The 16,463-nt window shown below is 52.5% G+C and overlaps 1 protein-coding gene and 1 long non-coding RNA gene across 11 annotated transcripts; one reads left to right on the forward strand and one right to left on the reverse strand.

Moving 5' to 3' along the window:
• The first annotated feature begins 768 nt into the window (after positions 1–768).
• On the forward strand, positions 769–2,806 carry LOC126081958 (uncharacterized). 2 transcript variants are annotated; one of them, XR_007518481.1, is made up of 3 exons: positions 769–1,012; positions 1,213–1,391; positions 2,737–2,806. It is a non-coding gene; the product is annotated as an uncharacterized LOC126081958 (long non-coding RNA). The 2 variants fall into 2 exon arrangements; XR_007518482.1 differs by having other exon boundaries at positions 1,223–1,391.
• Positions 1,688–15,722, reverse strand: RAB19 (RAB19, member RAS oncogene family). Of its 9 annotated transcripts, none has more exons than XM_049894196.1 (5): positions 15,483–15,721; positions 13,268–13,391; positions 12,753–12,976; positions 10,394–10,577; positions 1,688–4,675 (listed from the first exon to the last, which is right to left on the reverse strand). In XM_049894196.1, the coding sequence occupies exons 3-5, from the start codon at positions 12,951–12,953 to the stop codon at positions 4,407–4,409; spliced, it is 654 nt and encodes a 217-aa protein (XP_049750153.1). In that variant the 5' UTR covers positions 12,954–12,976; positions 13,268–13,391; positions 15,483–15,721; the 3' UTR covers positions 1,688–4,406. The 9 variants fall into 9 exon arrangements, with proteins under 9 accessions (XP_049750153.1, XP_049750155.1, XP_049750156.1 ...); XM_049894198.1 differs by having other exon boundaries at positions 13,268–15,070; XM_049894199.1 differs by having other exon boundaries at positions 15,472–15,721.
• Between the last annotated feature and the right edge of the window lie 741 nt (positions 15,723–16,463).

Raw genomic sequence — 16,463 nt, forward strand, 5'->3', positions numbered from 1 at the left:
CGAAAATGTTCTAATTCACCCTGTGCTTCTCAGAAGGAGCCCTGCTGGTGCAGTGGTTAAGTGCTCAGCCGCTAACCAAAAGTCAGCAGTTTGAATCCACCAGCTGCTCCACTGGAGAAAAATGTGGCAGTCTGCTTCCGTAAAGATGACAGCCTTGGAAACCCTATGGGGCAGTTCTCGGTCCTGTAGTATCACTATGAGTCGGAACTGACTTGATGGGAATGGGTTTGGCTAATTCTCAGTAAGTCTCTGGGTAGCACAAACTGTTTGCATTCAACAACTAACCTAAATGTTGGTGGTTCAAACCCACCCAGTGGTACAGGGGAAGACAGGCCTGGGGATCTGCTTCTGTTAGGATTACAGCCAAGAAAACCCTATGGAGTCTGTCTGCTCTGTAGCTCGAGGGGTCCTTGTAAACCACAATGGGTTTGATTTATTTCTGGTTATATTTCTCAATATGAGCGTAGTGGTGGTTCAGTGGTAGAATTCTAGCCTTCCATGTGGGAGACCCAGGTTCGACTCCTGTCCAGTGCACCCCACGTGAGCTGCCACCTGTCCCTCAGTGGAAGGTTGTGTGTTGCTGTGATGCTGAACAAGCTTCAGCAAAGCTTCCAGACACCCTGTGCCTTCCCTCCCCCACTGCCATCACCAGTCACCAGGGCTGGGCCGGACCCACCTACATGGTCACGGAGCTGCTGGCCTGCCCATGGCTTATCTGCTGACTGCATAAGTGGGTGAGGCTGGATCCTTCCACACAGCACGCGTGCGTTCTGACCGTGGGGCTCCGTCCTGTGACAGACGGGGACGTGGTCTTTTTTAGAAGTCATTCTGGGTGGAGACACTTTGGCTGAGTGAGGAAGCGCCAGGGGATGAGCGGGGCACTGAGCACGCAAATGCACATTCCTGTTACACACGGAATCGTGCGCCCCAAAAGTGTGTTGTCATCCTGACCTCTATACCTGTGGAGGGGCCCTGGTGGCACTGTGGTTAAGCTTTCAGATGCTAACCAAAGGTAAGCAGTTTGAATCCACCAACCGCTCCTTGGAAATCCTGTGGGGCAGTTCTGCTCTGTCCTACAGGGTTGCTATGAGTCTGACTCGAGGGCAATGGGTTTTTATACCTGTGGATGTGATCCTACGGGGAGTGGGTTTTCTTTGTTATGTGAATGAGGTGGTATTGGAGTGGGATGTGTCTAAGTCAACCTCTTTTGAGATATACAAAGAGCAGACTGAGGAAGCAAGCAAGCTGAGATGGGCGAAGACAGACGCCACACCACACGAGACGGCCAAGGAGTAGAAGCTGAAAAGAGACAAGGACCTTCCCCCAGAGCCAACAGAGAGAGAGAAAGCCTTCCCGTCGAGCTGGCACCCTGACTTGGGACGTCCTAAACTGTGAGAAAATAGATCTTTTTTAAAGCCACCCACTTGGGGAATTTCTGTTACAGCAGCACTAGGCAGCTGAGGCTCTAACTTTACCTCTGAGGCCAAGTTGCAGCTGGTCTCAAGGAAGGAGGGGCAGGGAGCCTGGGCAGCAGGGGCCCTGCTGGGGAGGGTGGCCACCCCGGCAAGGATGAGCGATCAGGTGGAAGTGCTGCTTGTTGAGCGGAGCTGCTGCACTGGCCTGGTCTGGGGCGCAGCTCCCCCATCCCATCCTTTGCTAAAGGGGACAGAGCTAGCCCTTGGGCCCCCACCCTCCCCCTACATGTATCCTGGAGCCCCGCGTGAGGGCCGCTGGTGGGAATGAGTGTGTGCACCCAGTGTGGATGGCCTCATGGAGGACAGCGGTCCACCAGGGGGATTTCAGGGGCCCATGAGACCTCCTTTTCTCCCAAGGGGCTGAGTTCCTGGCTGCAGTTCCAACTAAGAGCTTTCCCTCTTTAGGTTTGGTCTTTGAGTCCCATTAAAACACAGGGGCGAGTAGGACTCAGGCCTCACTGGTCTATTGATTTCAGATCTTTTCCTGGAGGGAAGGTGGGAAAGGCTGGGAGGGTCACTCAGTGAGCTGGGGGAGGCTTAGCCACCCAGGGTGACCTTTGCAGGCCTTGCCCAGTGGTCTGTGCCTGACCCTGGCTGACATCTGGAATTGGAGCCATCGGAGAGATTGGTCGAGCTGTCCAGAATTCCTTAGGGACAGAAGTCAGGAGGGACAGGAGAGCTGGGATTAGGGAACCCAAGGTTGAGAAGGGAGACTGTTGACGTGCTGTGGGGTTGGTAACCAATGTCATAAAACAGTATGTGTACTAACTGTTTAATTAATGAGAAACTAGTTTGTTCAAGAATTCCTTAGGAATAGAACTAATCGGCAAAGCAATGACGACTTTTTTGCAAAGCAAGAAGTCTCTAAAAGGGACTTCACCGGTAAAACCATTGCCGTTGTGTTAGTTCTGACTCACGGCGACCCCATGTGTACAAAGTAGAACTGTGCTGCACAGGGTTTCACGGGCTGATTTTTCAGAAGGAGACTGCCAGGCCTTTCTTCCGACATGCCTCTGGCTGGCCTCCAGCCTCCGCCTTTCTGTTAGCAGCTGACTGCACTAAGTGTATGCACAGCCAGGGGGCTCCAGAGGCACCTTCGTGAGACCTGATGTTTAAGGCAGAGCTGGGAGCTCTCAGAGCGAACCCTCCCAGCTCTCCTGCATTGCCCTTCTCATGCCTGATGTAGTTTGTGGATAACAAAAGCAAAATGGATCATTTATGACCTTGAGAGTCAGCATTTGAATTTTTGCTCCTACCTAAGGACTCCTTAGAATGAACAAATCTGATTTGGAAGAAACACATCCAGAATGCTCCTTAGAAGCAAGGATGACGAGACTACATCTCACATACTTTGGACATTTTATCAGGAGGGACCAGTCCCTGGAAAAGGACATCGTGCTTGGTAAAGTACAGGGTCAGTGAAAAAGAGGAAGACCCTCAAGGGGACGGATTGACATGGGGGCTGCAACAATGGGCTCGAGCATAACAATGTGAGGGTGGCAAAGGACTGGGAAGTGTTTCATTCTGTGATACGTAGGGTCGCTATGAGTCAGAACCAACTTGATGGCACCTAACAACAGCAACAAGGACTCCTTAGGAGTTCCCAGGTGGTGCAGACAGTTAAGTGCTAAACTACTAGCCTAAAAGTTGGTGGTTCAAACCCACGCAGAGAGACACCTCAGAAGACAGGCCTGGCCATCTGCTTCCAAAAGGTCACAGCACTGAAAACCCTCTGGAGCAGTTCTACTCTGCACACGTGGGGTCGCCATCTCTGCACACGTGGGGGTTTCCATCTCTGCACACGTGGGGGCCGCCACGAGTCAGAACTGGCTCAACGGCAACTGACAACAATAACAACAAAAGACTCCTTAACCAAAGCCACCGCTGTCTAGTCCATTCTGACTCACAGTGACCCTACAGGACAGAGTAGAACTGCTCCATGGGGTTTCCAAGGAGCGGCTGGTGGATTTGAACTGCCAACCTGTGGGCTAGCATCCAAGCTCTTAACTAGTGTACTACCAGGGCCCCAAAAGACTCCTTAGGGACTAAGAAACATCTAAGGGAAGACTAGAATGACTTAGGGCAGAGGGGAGGACCAAATTGCCAGGCCCTTTTTCCAAGGCACCTCTGGGTGGGCTCGAACCTTCAACCTTCCAGTTAGCAGCTGAGCACGTTAACTGTACCACCCAGGGACCTCATGCGTTCCTAGCCTCCTCTCATTTTTGAGTCCTGGAAGCAGGGGTCACTGTGCCCATAAACGCACTAGCTTCTACCTGGCAGCTTCCTAGAGAAAGAGCAATGCGGGATTGATATTCAGCAATGAGTGAGAAATGACTTCTGGTCCAGCAGACAGTGTGTGGTGTTTCAGAAGGAAATGGTATGCCTGTCCCACATGCTAGGAGGGCGGTCAGAGCCGCCCAGCTAGGACCGGTGACGTCCAGTTGTGTTGCCATAGGGGCTTCCAGCCATGTGGCCAGATGGCATTTGTGTCAAAGACCTGCTTCCAGCAAGACTTGAGGTGTGGCTGTCAAGAAGCAAAGTGCTAACAGCATTTGGGTTCCCCCACTCTCCATGCACGAGCAGTTCTAAACTGTTCCAGAATGTTCCAAACATCCTATCCTCTCTCTTGCTATTCCCCTTCCTTCCTCGTCTACCTTCTTTTTCAGGTGAGAAACAAAACTCAGCAGAGAACAGGTGAAGGGCTGGGGGACAGAAAGAACAAGCTAGCCCCTTAACCCCCTCGAGTCCTGCCTTCATGGCAAAATCGAGGGAACAGTGCCATCCCTTCCCTCAGTGTCAGCAGCTGTGGCCATGGTGTGGCCTGAGGCCAGAGGAATGAAGGGCTGGAGCAGGCCTGCCTGCAGACGCTAGAACACCTGCTGTGTGTGGCTCTGTGGTGGCCCCACAGCAGGCACCCAGCCTTGGGAGCACTCAGCAGGTGCAGTGGGTCTCCCTGCTCGGACCCTGGGCCACAAGGACGGGGCTGGAATCCAGGGGCAGGCTGCTGAGGGTGGGCTCCCCGCACAGGTGTGGGCTGTTGCGGGCGATAAGCTCCTTGGCCATGAGCACGAAGACCTCCTCTATGTTCCTGGACTCTTTGGCCGACGTCTCCAGCACAGCCAGGAGCCCGTACTTCTCAGCCAGGGTGCAGGCGTCCTCAAATAGGACGTGCCGCTGGTCCCACAGGTCCGCTTTGTTTCCTGGGGGGAAAGGTGAGCACATAGTCCACTGAGGGAATTCATCGTTCTTTAAAAACCAACTTTTAAAAGAACGTTTTAGATGGCTGGGTAAGCAAACTGTGGTGTATACGTGCGATGGCATAACTTACCTTTGAAGGAGGACAAAGTGTTGACAATCAGGGACTTAACGGGCCCGTTCTGAGTGTAAAAGGGATGGGAGAATGGTTTGTCTCACGTAAGGAGTAAAAGGAAACCCTGGGGGTGTACTGGTTAAGTGCTACAGCTACTAACCAAAGGGTCAGCAGTTCGAATCTGCCAGGCGCTCCTTGGAAACTCTGTGGGGCAGTTCTATTCTGTCCTATGGGGTCGCTATGAGTCGGAATTGACTTGACAACGCTGGGTTTGGGTTTTGGGTTTTAAGGAGTAAAAAGTCTTGGGAAAGCCTGGGTTTCCCTCCAGGGGCAGGGAAGGAACTGGCCCTTCTCTTGAGCACATTTAAGGGAACAGTGGACACGTGGTCAAGCCGCACCCACAAGTCTGAGTCCTTCAGCCTACTGATTACATCTCAGGGTTCAGGGCAGAGACAGCTGTGGGCTACGGTGAAGGTGACCACATCCCTTATCGTCCCATCTGGGGCACTCCTAACGTCAGGGGCGCATCATCGTTGTGCTGGACCACAGGCTTACTCGGCCAGGACAGCCCAGGCCCACTGAGCTGCCCAGCGCCCCCGGGGGTTTAGGTCTGACTCTCCCTTTCCCAGGGAGCCCCGGGAGGCTCTGAAGGAAAGGTGGGCCTTGCCGTGGTGGCAAAAAAACGGAAGGTGGTCTGCAGGGCCACAGGCTGAGCAAAGGCCAGAGGTCTGCGGAGGTGGAGCCACCTGCCTGGCCAGGCCGAGGAGCAGACGCACACAGAGCTCTGGACAGTCGGGGAATCTGGCCAAAACAGAAGTAGCCACAACCCAAGCCGAAACCACACCCGTTGCTGTCAAGGCGATTCCAACTCATAGGGACCCTGTGAGACAGAACAGAACTGCCCCATAGGGTTTCCAAGGCTGTGATCTTTACAGGAGCAGATCGCCACATCTTTCTCCAGAGGAGTGGCTGGTGGGTTTGAACCACTGACCTTTCAGTTAGCAGCCGAGGGCTTAACCACTGTGCCACCATGGCTCCTTTGCCATAAACCCGTTGGGGTGAAATCAGGCTATGCAGGCGGCCTGCCAGTATTACCAGACGCACAGGCAAGCCTTGCTCGACTCTACTACCCTTGCCCCTTGGTCCAGATCCGAAACCGAGTCCTGGAGAGGTGCTCACGTAAAACGACTCCCCGTGGCCAAGGGACCCGTGCTCTCGGCTCATCCTCTGTGAAACTTTAGTCTCTCTTCTTTTTCAGGAAAATTATTTCATTGGAGAGTGCTGCACTCTTCTGAAAGGTGCCATGGTGGTGCAGTGGTTAAAGCACTTGTCTGCTAACTGAAGAGTTGGCGGTTCAAACCCACCAGCTGCTCCAAGGGAGAAATATGTGGCAGTCTGCTTCCGTAAAGCTTTACCGCCTTGGAAACTCTATGGGACGGTTCTACTCTGTCCTATGGGGTCGCAGTGAGTCAGAATTGGTTGGACAGCACACAACAACAATACACTCTTGTCAACCCAGCAACCATTGGGCAGCAAAGGGCACAGTGCTGTCCTCCCCGCTCATGGGGCCCAGCAGTCAGGGCACTGCTCCCTCACCCAGGCGTCGGGGGCCCACAGCTGTGCCTCTGACACGTGTCAGAAATCCCACCGAGCCCCTGTGCTGGCCTCACACTGTGGTAGGTGCTGGGATGTAGCAGCAGAGACACCCACACGTCTCTGCTCTCAAAGCCTTGATGACTTATCAGGTGACAAGCACACGGCACGGCACCGGTGATGGCCATGGGGAAGGCAGGGTGCAGAGGGGGCCCCGGGCTGGGCAGCCGGTCCAGCTAGGAGCAAGCGGCGGTGGCTTCCTGGAGGAAGGGACATTTAAGTAGCAACCTGGAGCCGGGAGGACTCAGCTGCATGAAGGGGTGAGGTTGTTGGGGGTGCGGGGTGGCAGGGACTGGTGTAGCAGAGGAGTGTAAGGACAGGTGCTTTGGGAAGCCTGAGCAATGGGCAAGGGGCTTTGGGAGACATGGGAAGCCTCTGAATGTGGCCTGATCAGGGCTGCAAGGCTGGAGGTGAAGGGGTGAGGGCGTGGGAAGAGAGCAGGGCGAGGTCACCACATGCCTGCGGACCACGCTCAGGAGTGTTCAGTCATCCTGTGTGTGGTGAGTGTGTGCTGTGTGTGAGTGTGCGTGTCTGTGTGGTGTGTGTGTGCTGTGTGTGCGCTGAGTGTGCTTGCGTGTGGTGTGCATGCGTGCGTGTGCGTCTGTGTGTGCTATGTGCTGTGTGTTGTGCATCTTTGTGGGGAGTGTGTGCTGTGAGTGTGCTGTGTGTGCATCTGTGATGTGTGCTGTGAGTGTGCATGCATGTGCGGTGTGTGCTGTGTGCATCTGTGATGTGTGCTGAGTGTGCGTGCATGTCTGTGATGTGTGCTGTGTGCATGTGTGCATGCATCTTTGTGTGCAGTGTGTGCTGTGAGTGTGCATGTGTGTGCATATGTGTGGTGTGCTGAGTGTGTGTACGTGTGTAAGTGTGCGTGCATGTCTCTGTGTGACGTGTGTGTGTGACCCCCACCACTGTCCACTTCCAAGCCTTCCTGTCCCCCAAAGAGAAGCTCTGCACCGATGCAGGAACCCCTGCTCCCTCCCCCCACCTGGTGACCACTATTCTCCTTTCTGCCTCTCTGCATTTGCCTCTTCTAGACATGTCTCGTAAGTGGGGATATTCACTGGGTGTCCCTCCACGTCATCCTGGAGACAGTGGGGGCCGCTGAGGTTTTAAGCAGAGGGACCCAGCGTGGGAGCTAGGAGTAGCTAGAGAGGAGCCCCGATCCCAGCACAGTCATCCCTGACCAGCCCTTCGTGTGGGGTGCAAGAGGCTAGGGGGCAACCATCTGTGTGACGGAGACACTGGTACGAAGAAACATGGAGACAGGACGGGAGCACACAGCGAAGGGGCAGGGACTCCTGGCGGGAACAGCACAGTTGACCTTTCTGGACTACGGGTGGCGTGGGGTGGGGGGCACTCGCAGACAGCCCAAGGATTGGACACGCCAAAGCCGGAAGGCTAGGGGCACTCCCATGCCATCTTTGGGCATTTCTAGAACCAATTAAGACGTGGGGTGGCATGGTTGTTGGGAGAGACAGACTCGGGTATAAATACCAAGAAAACTTTGCAAGGTCCCTGGAAATCCTGACACGGTGGCATCCATTGCCCTCCTTTGTTCATCTGCTTCCAAAGAGGAATTAGCCATTAAGGAAGGTGCAGTGGGGAGAGCTGGGAAGGAGGCTGCCTTCCAGAGGCAGCCGGGGGGTGGGGAGGGGAACCGCAAGCAGGGCAGCTGCCCGGGCAGCTTTAAGGCTCTGGGGAGGAACTGGCCATTTCTGGGAAGTGTGTGAAGGTGATGGGAAGAGTCCAGGTGTGTGAGGTGTGGCAAGCCCAGGCTCCTATCAAGAAGGAGACAACAGGTGCAGAGGAGGAGGTGAGCAGGCTGCTTGTCCCAAGGCTCAGCACCAGACAGGACTCTCACGTCCTGCTTTTCCAGGGGCCTGGCTCTACTTGGCTCCTACTCTGCTGGGGCTTCATTGCTGGGCTTTTCCTAGGTCCCCTGGACTTGTACCAACCATAGCCAAAACCAAATCCATTGCCATTGAGTTGGTTTGGACACAAAGTGACCCTGTGGGACAAAGCAGAGCTGCCCCATGGGGTTTCCAAGGCTGTAATCTGTACGGAAGCTGACTGCTGCTTCTTTCTCTGGAACAGCTGGTGAACTTGAACTGCCAGCCTTTCAATTAGCAGCCAAGCACTTAACCACCGCACCATCAGGGCTCCTGTACCCACCGTAAGCCCTTATTATTTGGATGAGTTAGTTCCTTCAAACAACCGAACCTTCTAGAAACAAATTCTACTCTTTATTGAGCACTTTATGTCCCTGGGTGGTGCAGATGGTTACTGTGCCCCACTCCTAACAGAAAGGTTGGAGGTTTGAGTCCACCCAGAAGCCCCTCAGAAGAAACCCCAAAAAGACCAAACCCGCTGCTGTCGAGTTGATTCCGACTCAAAAAAACACAGCCCCGTCATAGTGACTCATAGCGACCCTATAAGACAGAGTAGAATTGCCCCATAGAGTTTCCAAGGAGTGCCTGGTGGATTCGAACCGCCTACCTTTTGGTTAGCAGCCATAGCACTTAACCACTATGCCAGCAGGGTTTCCCCTCAGAAGAAAGGCCTGGCGATCTACTTCCAAAAAATCAGTACTGAAGACCCTCGGAGCGCAGTTCTGCTCTGCTGCCACGATTTGGAGTCAACGTGACAGCAACTACGCTGAGCATTTACTCTGTACCAGGCCCCACTAAACACCTTATACACATTCCCAAACCCAACCAAACCCATCGCCATCGAGTCAATTCCAACTCACAGTAATCCTACAGGGCAGAGAAGAACTGCCCCGTAGGGTTTCCAAGGAGTGGCTGGTGGGTCTGAACTGCCAACCTTCTGGTTAGTGGCTGAGCTCTTAACCACTGCACCACCAGGGCTCCTTATACACATTTCCACATTAAACCTTTAGAACATTAGTCCCATTTCATGGATGAGAAAACGAAGGCTCAGAGGATAACTGGCCATGCAGCGGGAACGTGCCTGCCAGTGCAAACACAGTAAACCAACCGACTGCACGTGGTGGATTCAGCCCTTTCACCGCCGGTAGCTGGCTGTCTAGACTACAGCTTTTCCAACTTTGAGAAACAGTAGAGCAGGGCTGGAGACGTGGCTGCCCACCGAGTGTACGGCAGGCTGACTCGCTTGTCGAGCCGCCTGTTTACTGTGTGCGGCTGAAGTCTTCTTAATTTGACATGGATTCTTTGGTGAAATCTGCTCAGGGTCTTAGGAGGTACAGGTGATCATCCAGGGCGGTCAGCCACCTTCGGCTAAGTGGCTCCCTGGGGGACTAGAGCCACCTGACTCTGGAAACCTCAGGCCACAGCAGAGTGTCCTGTGTGGTCACACAGAACTCATGTGCCAGAATCCCAGGTACCCTGTGCCTTCCCACTGACCTCTGGGACACCCCAGGCCTCCTGAGCCAGAAACTCGAGGGCAGGGCTTGGAATCTGGATTTTAACAAGGCCACTCCACGCATTCTCATTCTCAGAAACCAGGGCCATGGAGTCTATTCTGACTCATGGTGACCCCATGTGCTACAGAGTACAGCTGCTCCCTAGGGTTTTCTGGGCTGTAGTCTTTATGGAAGGAGCCCCGTGGTACAGTGGTTAAAGCGCCCGGCTGCTTACCAAAAGGTCAGTGGTTCGAACCCAACAGCTGCTCCAAGGTGAAAGATACGGCAGTCGGCTTCTATAAAGATTTATAGATTTACAGCCTTGGAAACCGTATGGGGCAGTGGATCAATTTGACAACAGTGGATTTGGTTTTTTGGTAGTCTTTATGGCGGCAGATCGCCAGGCCTTTCTTCCGAACTGCGGCTGGGTGGGTTCAAGCAGTGAACCTGATGGGAATTACGGGCCAAGAGGCCGCTGAGGCCCTGCACTGCTGGTGCTGTTCTGATTGCGTGTTCGCTGCCAGCTAAGACACATCACGAGAAAAGCGAGACGCTTCGGGAACGCCATACCGATCAGCATCACGACCAGGTTGGCCGCGCCGTACTTCTCGACCTCGTGGATCCAGTGCGGGACGGACTCGAACGTGGACCGCCGCGTGAGGTCATAGGCGATGATGGCGGCGTGGGCGCTGCGGTAGTAGCTCTGGGTGATGGTCCGGAAGCGCTCCTGGCCAGCCGTGTCCCACACCTGCATCTGGAGCAGGACAGGAAGAGAGCGTGCATGAGAGCGCCACACCTGAGGGGAACGCGCTCCCCTGAGGGGAACACGCTCACCTGAGGTCCCTCACAATGGTTTCCTGGGTCTTGCTTCTGGAGAGAGTCCACGAACCTATTTTCTAGCTGCTTCCGGGTGATCTGGATGTGCTTCCGGGTTAGGGACCCTCTTACCCCCGTGTCTAGGGCCCAAGCTACTCAGAGAGGGGGACTTGGCTTGTCCTGGGGGTCTGTTGTTCCTGTGACCTTCCACTTCATCATCCCTAGGACCAGAGTTTGGGGTGCGTCTCGTGGGCCTACCTGCTGGTATCAGCACAGGCAGAAGTGGGGGCGCAGGCTGAGCGTGGTGTTTAGTGACCGCTCAGGCTGTTCCTGCCTGGGAGTGTCCTGGTGAAGGTTCCATGCCCAGCAGGGGCTCTAATTATGCGCCCTCCAATGGTGCGACAGTTCCACTTGCCTCAGACTCTCACGCTATTTTTAAGGCTTACTTTTTTAAAGAAAGTTTTTAATGGTATAGAAAACTAGAGAGAACAGAACAAGAAACCTCACCTACCCCTTGCCCAGATTCAGTAGTTTTCAAGATCTTGCCACTCTTTGCTTCATCAGCTCTTTCTCTCAATTTCTTAGAGGTATTATTTTAAAGCAAATCCCAGACTTAACGTCATCTCATCCCTAAAACCACAAACCCATTGCCGTTGAGTCGATTCCCACTCTTGGCAACCCTACCTCGATCAATCTACATCCCTCTGAAAATGGACACTTTCTTGCGTAACCACAACACCATGATCACTGCTAATGAAATTCTCATTTACTTCTTGGTGTCTTCTAAGACCCAGATCATAGTAACGTTTTCCTGTCTCCAAAAAGTCTTTTTTACGATTGTTTTTCCTTAGAATCCCAAACAGGGTCCACTTATTACATTTTCACCAATTCCTTTGATCTTTTCTAATCAAACAGGTGAAAGATAGTATCCCATGGTTATTTTAATTTGTGCTTCTTTAGTTCTGAGTGAGGCAGGCACCTTCCCAACCTTACCTAAGTTTATGAGTTTGTTCTTATTCCCATACCCACTGCCCTCGAGTCGATTCCTACTCATAGCGACCCTACAGGACAGAGTAGAGCTTCCCCATAGGGTTTCCAAGGCTGTAAATCTTTTTTTTTTTTTTTTTTTATTGTGCTTTAAGTGAAAGTCTACAAATCAAGTCAAGGCTGTAAATCTTTACGGAAGCAGACTGCCGCATCTTCCTCCGGAGGAGCGGCTGGGAGTTCGAACCAACTGCAGACCTTTTGGCTAGCAGCCGAGTGCTTTAACCACTGTGCCATCAGGGCTCCTTTGTTCTTATTAAACTTGGGAAACAGGAGTTTTTGTCCAATCTGTGAATCGTCTACTTTTTATGTCTGGTTCTTGGTCTTAGATATTTACTGGCACTGTTTTCACATTAAATTAGCCCTATGTCAGGCCAACATCTGTGAGTATTTCTTTCCTGTTTGTCGTTCATCTTTTGCCTTTGTTGATGGTAAATGCTGAATGTGTACAAACTTTGCCTTCATGTAGTCAGATTTAGCGATACTTTCTTTATGGCTTCTGGGTCAGCGTCTTGCTTAAAAAGCTGATCTGTTTATCATTGAATTATGTTCCCCAGAAAGACACGGTGAAGTCCTAACCCCTGGACCTGTGAATGGGACCTCGTTTGGAAATAAGGTTTTTCTTTTGTTAGCAGTTAATACATCGAACAAGGTCCTATCCCTTCTAAGTGGTGTCACACAGGGGAGGACGCCCTGTGATGATAACATTGACAAGCCAAGAAACTCCTGGGGCTGCCGAAAGCTGACTGAGACAAGGAGGGATCTTCCCCTAGAGCAGACAGAGAGAGAGCATAGCTCTGCCGACACCCTGAATTTGGACTTCTAGCCTCCACAACTGGGAGACAATAAAATACACTTCTCTTCTTTGCAGCCACCCACCTTGTGGTATTTCGTTAGGGCAGCTCTAAGGGCACTAGAGCTGACAATAAATTCTCCCACATTTTCGTCCGTTCTCTTATGATTTGGCTTCTATACTTAAGTCCTTTGTCCCCCAGACATGTGCGTGGGTGTGAGAGATTCTGGCTGAAATCGTGGAGTCCACCCGCCTGCCCACCCACTACCCTCCGACCTTCACTTTCTTGCCGTTGATCTCAAGGGAGCGCACGGTGAAGTCCACCCCAATCGTGTTCTGCTGTGTCTCCGTGTAGACCCCAGACATGAAGTGCTGCACCACGCACGTCTTTCCCACGTTGGAATCCCCGATGAGGATGATCTTGAACAGGTAGTCAAAGTTTTCCTCTGATGCCCTGGCTGCACTGGAAAATGGCATGGCCCTGGTCACCCTGAACAGACCTAGGAGGGAAAGGAGGAAATGAGTGTCTCTTGGTGAGCACGTACTGGGCCAGGAACTCTTCCAGGCTCTGGGGGTCCAATGGGGACAAGACAGAGAGAGGGCATGGCCGTCCTAGGGCTAACATCCCCAAGGAAGGAAGATACTCATCACCGGCCGGCACGGGGGAATTGCCCGAGCCAAGCCCACACCTGGCCTAGGTGGGCTGACATTACTTCAGAGCGGCCCCCTAAATTGAGAAGTCTACTTCAGTCTCTGTGAGGACGTTGGTGCTTCAGTGGCACAGCGCTCACCTTCTGTGCGGAAGACTCGAGTTCAATCCCCAGCCAACGCACCTCGGCCGTAGCCACCGCCCTTCCGTCAGTGGAGGCTTTTGTGTTGCTATGGTGCTGAACAGGTTTCAACAAAGCTTCCAGACTGGGAAGGGCAAGGAAGAAAGGCCTGGTGATCTACTTCAAAATGACACCCGCGGTTCACATGTCTACGGGTTTACGGCATACTTTGTCTTGAACCTGTAGGCTGGAATATAACTTAAAGGTTTCTAATGGCATTGGTTCCCAAAATAACTGATGATCAGAATTCCCTGGGGAGATCATAAAAATATATGTTCCTGACCCCATCTGGGAGAATGAAGAAAACCAAAGACACAAGGGAAAGAGTAGTCCAGAGGACTAACACCACAACTGTCACAGCTCCACAAGACTGAATCCAGCACAACTAGATGGTGCTCGGCTACCACCACCATCTGCTCTGACAGGGCTCACAAAAGAGGGCCCCAGACAGAGCTGAAGAAAAATGTAGAACAAAACTCAAACTCACAAAAAAGGACCAGACCTACTGGACTGATGGAGATTGGCCAGACCCCGAGAGTAAGGCCCCTGGACACCCTATTAACGCAGTCCTGAAGCCACTCCTGAAGTTCATCCTTCAGCCAAAGATTAGACAGGGCCATAAAACAAACAATAGTACATGTAGCTCAGCCATGTATATGAGACTAAATGGGCACACCAGCCCAGGAGCAAGGACGAGAAGGCAGGAGGGGACAGGAAAGCTGGATGAATGGAAACGGGGAGCCCAAGGTCGAGAAGGGAAGAGTGTTGACACACCGCAGGGTTGGCAACCGATGTCACAAAACAGTATATGTATTCATTGTTCAATGAGAAACTGATTTGTTCTGTAAACCTTCATCTAAAGCCCATCTCAGACAAATTTAACATATTAAAAAAAAACAAAAAGCCAACCCCCACTTTCCAGGTGATCCTGATGACCAGTCAGTTTGGGAAGCACCAGTCAACACACTCAGCTACCTGGAACCTTAGTCCCATCTTCAGCACCCCTGCTTACATAGCCCAAAACCAGGTGCCTTTGACCCCATGGGTGTCAGAGCAGAACTGCGCCCCACAGGGCTCTCACTGGCTGATTTTTGGGAAGTAAATGCCAGCCTTTCTCCCGAGGAGCCTCTGGGTGGATTCCAACCTTTTGGTTAGCAGACAAGCTGTTTAACTGTTGGCACCATCCCTATTCGTAAATATCTTTGATCATGAGGCGCTCACTACCTCCTGAAAAAAATCTGTCTTGCCCCGGGCAGCCCTAGCTCATATGGGGCTGAACTCTTTCTCCCCGGGATTTCCCTCTATTGATCCTGTCCTGGCACTGCTCGGCAACTCCTGCTCCCCTTCCACATGGCAGCCTCTCAGATATTCCAGGCAGCAGGCCCAAACCCACAGACAAATATCCCTCGGCCCTTCAGCCGTTCTTCAGATGATATCGTGTTAAGCCTCATCATCACATGTCTCATAAAGACAGATGAAACCGTACCCTAAGGGACGGCTAAATCTGATATGCCACACATGGCTTCTGCCTTCTGACCCCCTCTCCATTTCCCTGGTTTTACTCTTCGGTTTTTCTCTGAAGTCTTAGGAAAGGAGAAGTCTGTGGCACCGTACAAATGGAAACGCGTGCACGTATCCAGTGTGTGTGGAAGAGCCCAGGGCTTTCAATCACGAAGGGTCTCACATCCTCTCGTGGGCAGCTCTGAACTCCAAAACCGAAAAACCAAACCCCTGCTGTCGAGTTCATTCCAGCTCGCAGTGACCCTATAGGACAAGGTAGAACCGCCCCATAAGGTTTCCAAGACCGTGATCTTTACAGAAGCAAACTGCCACATCTTTCTCCCTCAGAGCGGCTGGAGGGTCTGAGCTCACCGTTGGCTAAACTGTTCACAGATGAGAGACAGTGCAGACCGAGCAAGGTACTTCGCCCCGCTCTGACTTTTCAATGAAAGAAAGCCATTCCACTTCCGGTGTCTTATCACTGTAATTTGAGCTGATGCCTTTTTTTCCCCCTCCTGTCCTCTTGCCCCCACCAGTAGGCCTTCAGGATTCCCACAAAAGCACCTTTAACCCAGCCTACACATCCTGCACCCAGGAACTGGCAACGTCCTCCCCGAGGGCACCCCTTCATCGCCTCCCCTGCAGCCTTCACCTTCCTGGCTCACCTGTAGCTTACCTGGCTGCTGCCTCACCTCTGCCACCAGGTAACGTTCTTTTTCTCTGTGCTTTCCTTTTCAGCCCTCAGTGCCCCTTCTTCCTCCTGCCTCAAGGCGTGGTGGGAACTGTAGTTCCGTCCCCAGGTGTCACACTGGGCGGCTTGAGAAAGTGAAAGGAACGTGCCAGCCCTCCCACCTGCCCGAGCCCAGAGCTGTCTCGGCCACAAAGTGCCAGGTGAGCTGCTGGGCATGGTCAGAGCATCCAACGGTCCACTGGGCAATGAGCAACATACCCAAGCGAGAAGGAATCCCCAGCAGCGACCTCAACCACACGGGTCTCTTCTCCTCACCTGTCTCCTGCGTCCCTCCCCCAAACGTGTCCCTCATTTGGCTGGGCCTGGGGCGGTGTGGAGAGGACCCCAACTTCAAAGAGGATTCCGATCTGGGTCTTAAGGAGTCGAATTGCTCTGTGGATTTGAATAACTTTTTTGGGAGCCACTGAGAGAAAGGAGGTGATCCAGAAGGAAGAGAAAAAACTAAAAGCACTTTGAATTTGTATGGAAACAAAGAGTTAGGAAAAAAACTTCTGTTTTACTCTCTCGAAAATCTGCCAGAGCCCAGGTTGATTTCAGGCTGGGAAAGCCTGCAGTTTATCGGCCCCTGGTGTTGGCAGAGAACCTTAAAGCTGAGGCAGGGGAGGGTGGCTCCTCAGCACCTCTCCTAGGCGCCAGATTTTCTCCACCTCATGGGACGTAACTCACAGGCGGCTAAGCTGCTCACTAGGCAAATAAGCAAAAGAGTAGCAGAAACATCTGGATTGATAAAACCTTTAAATCGGTGTAGTGTTTTCCACCCGTAGGCCACCCAGTAATGAGTCATGGAATAAATTTGAACGAGTTGCAGTCAGCATTTTTACGGAAGAGGTTAGGAAGACATTTCAGAATAGAACTCACACAGAAAAGGTAAGCATTGTTTTGTGAAACGTTTGGGTCAGTTGTATG

Source organism: Elephas maximus, chromosome 8 (assembly GCF_024166365.1).
Source record: "Elephas maximus indicus isolate mEleMax1 chromosome 8, mEleMax1 primary haplotype, whole genome shotgun sequence".
NCBI classification, from domain to species: Eukaryota; Metazoa; Chordata; class Mammalia; order Proboscidea; family Elephantidae; genus Elephas; species Elephas maximus.

What these genes read in the sequence shown, in the direction of transcription:
- RAB19 (XM_049894204.1), bottom strand. Translation starts at nt 12,953, where the DNA reads ATGCCATTTTCCAGTGCAGCCAGGGCATCAGAGGAAAACTTTGACTAC. An exon ending in TCAACGGCAAGAAAGTGAAG is followed by an intron (nt 10,578 to 12,752) that starts GTCGGAGGGTAG and finishes GTCCTGCTCCAG; the next exon opens with ATGCAGGTGTGGGACACGGC. An exon ending in CCTGGTCGTGATGCTGATCG is followed by an intron (nt 4,676 to 10,393) that starts GTATGGCGTTCC and finishes CTTTCCCCCCAG; the next exon opens with GAAACAAAGCGGACCTGTGG.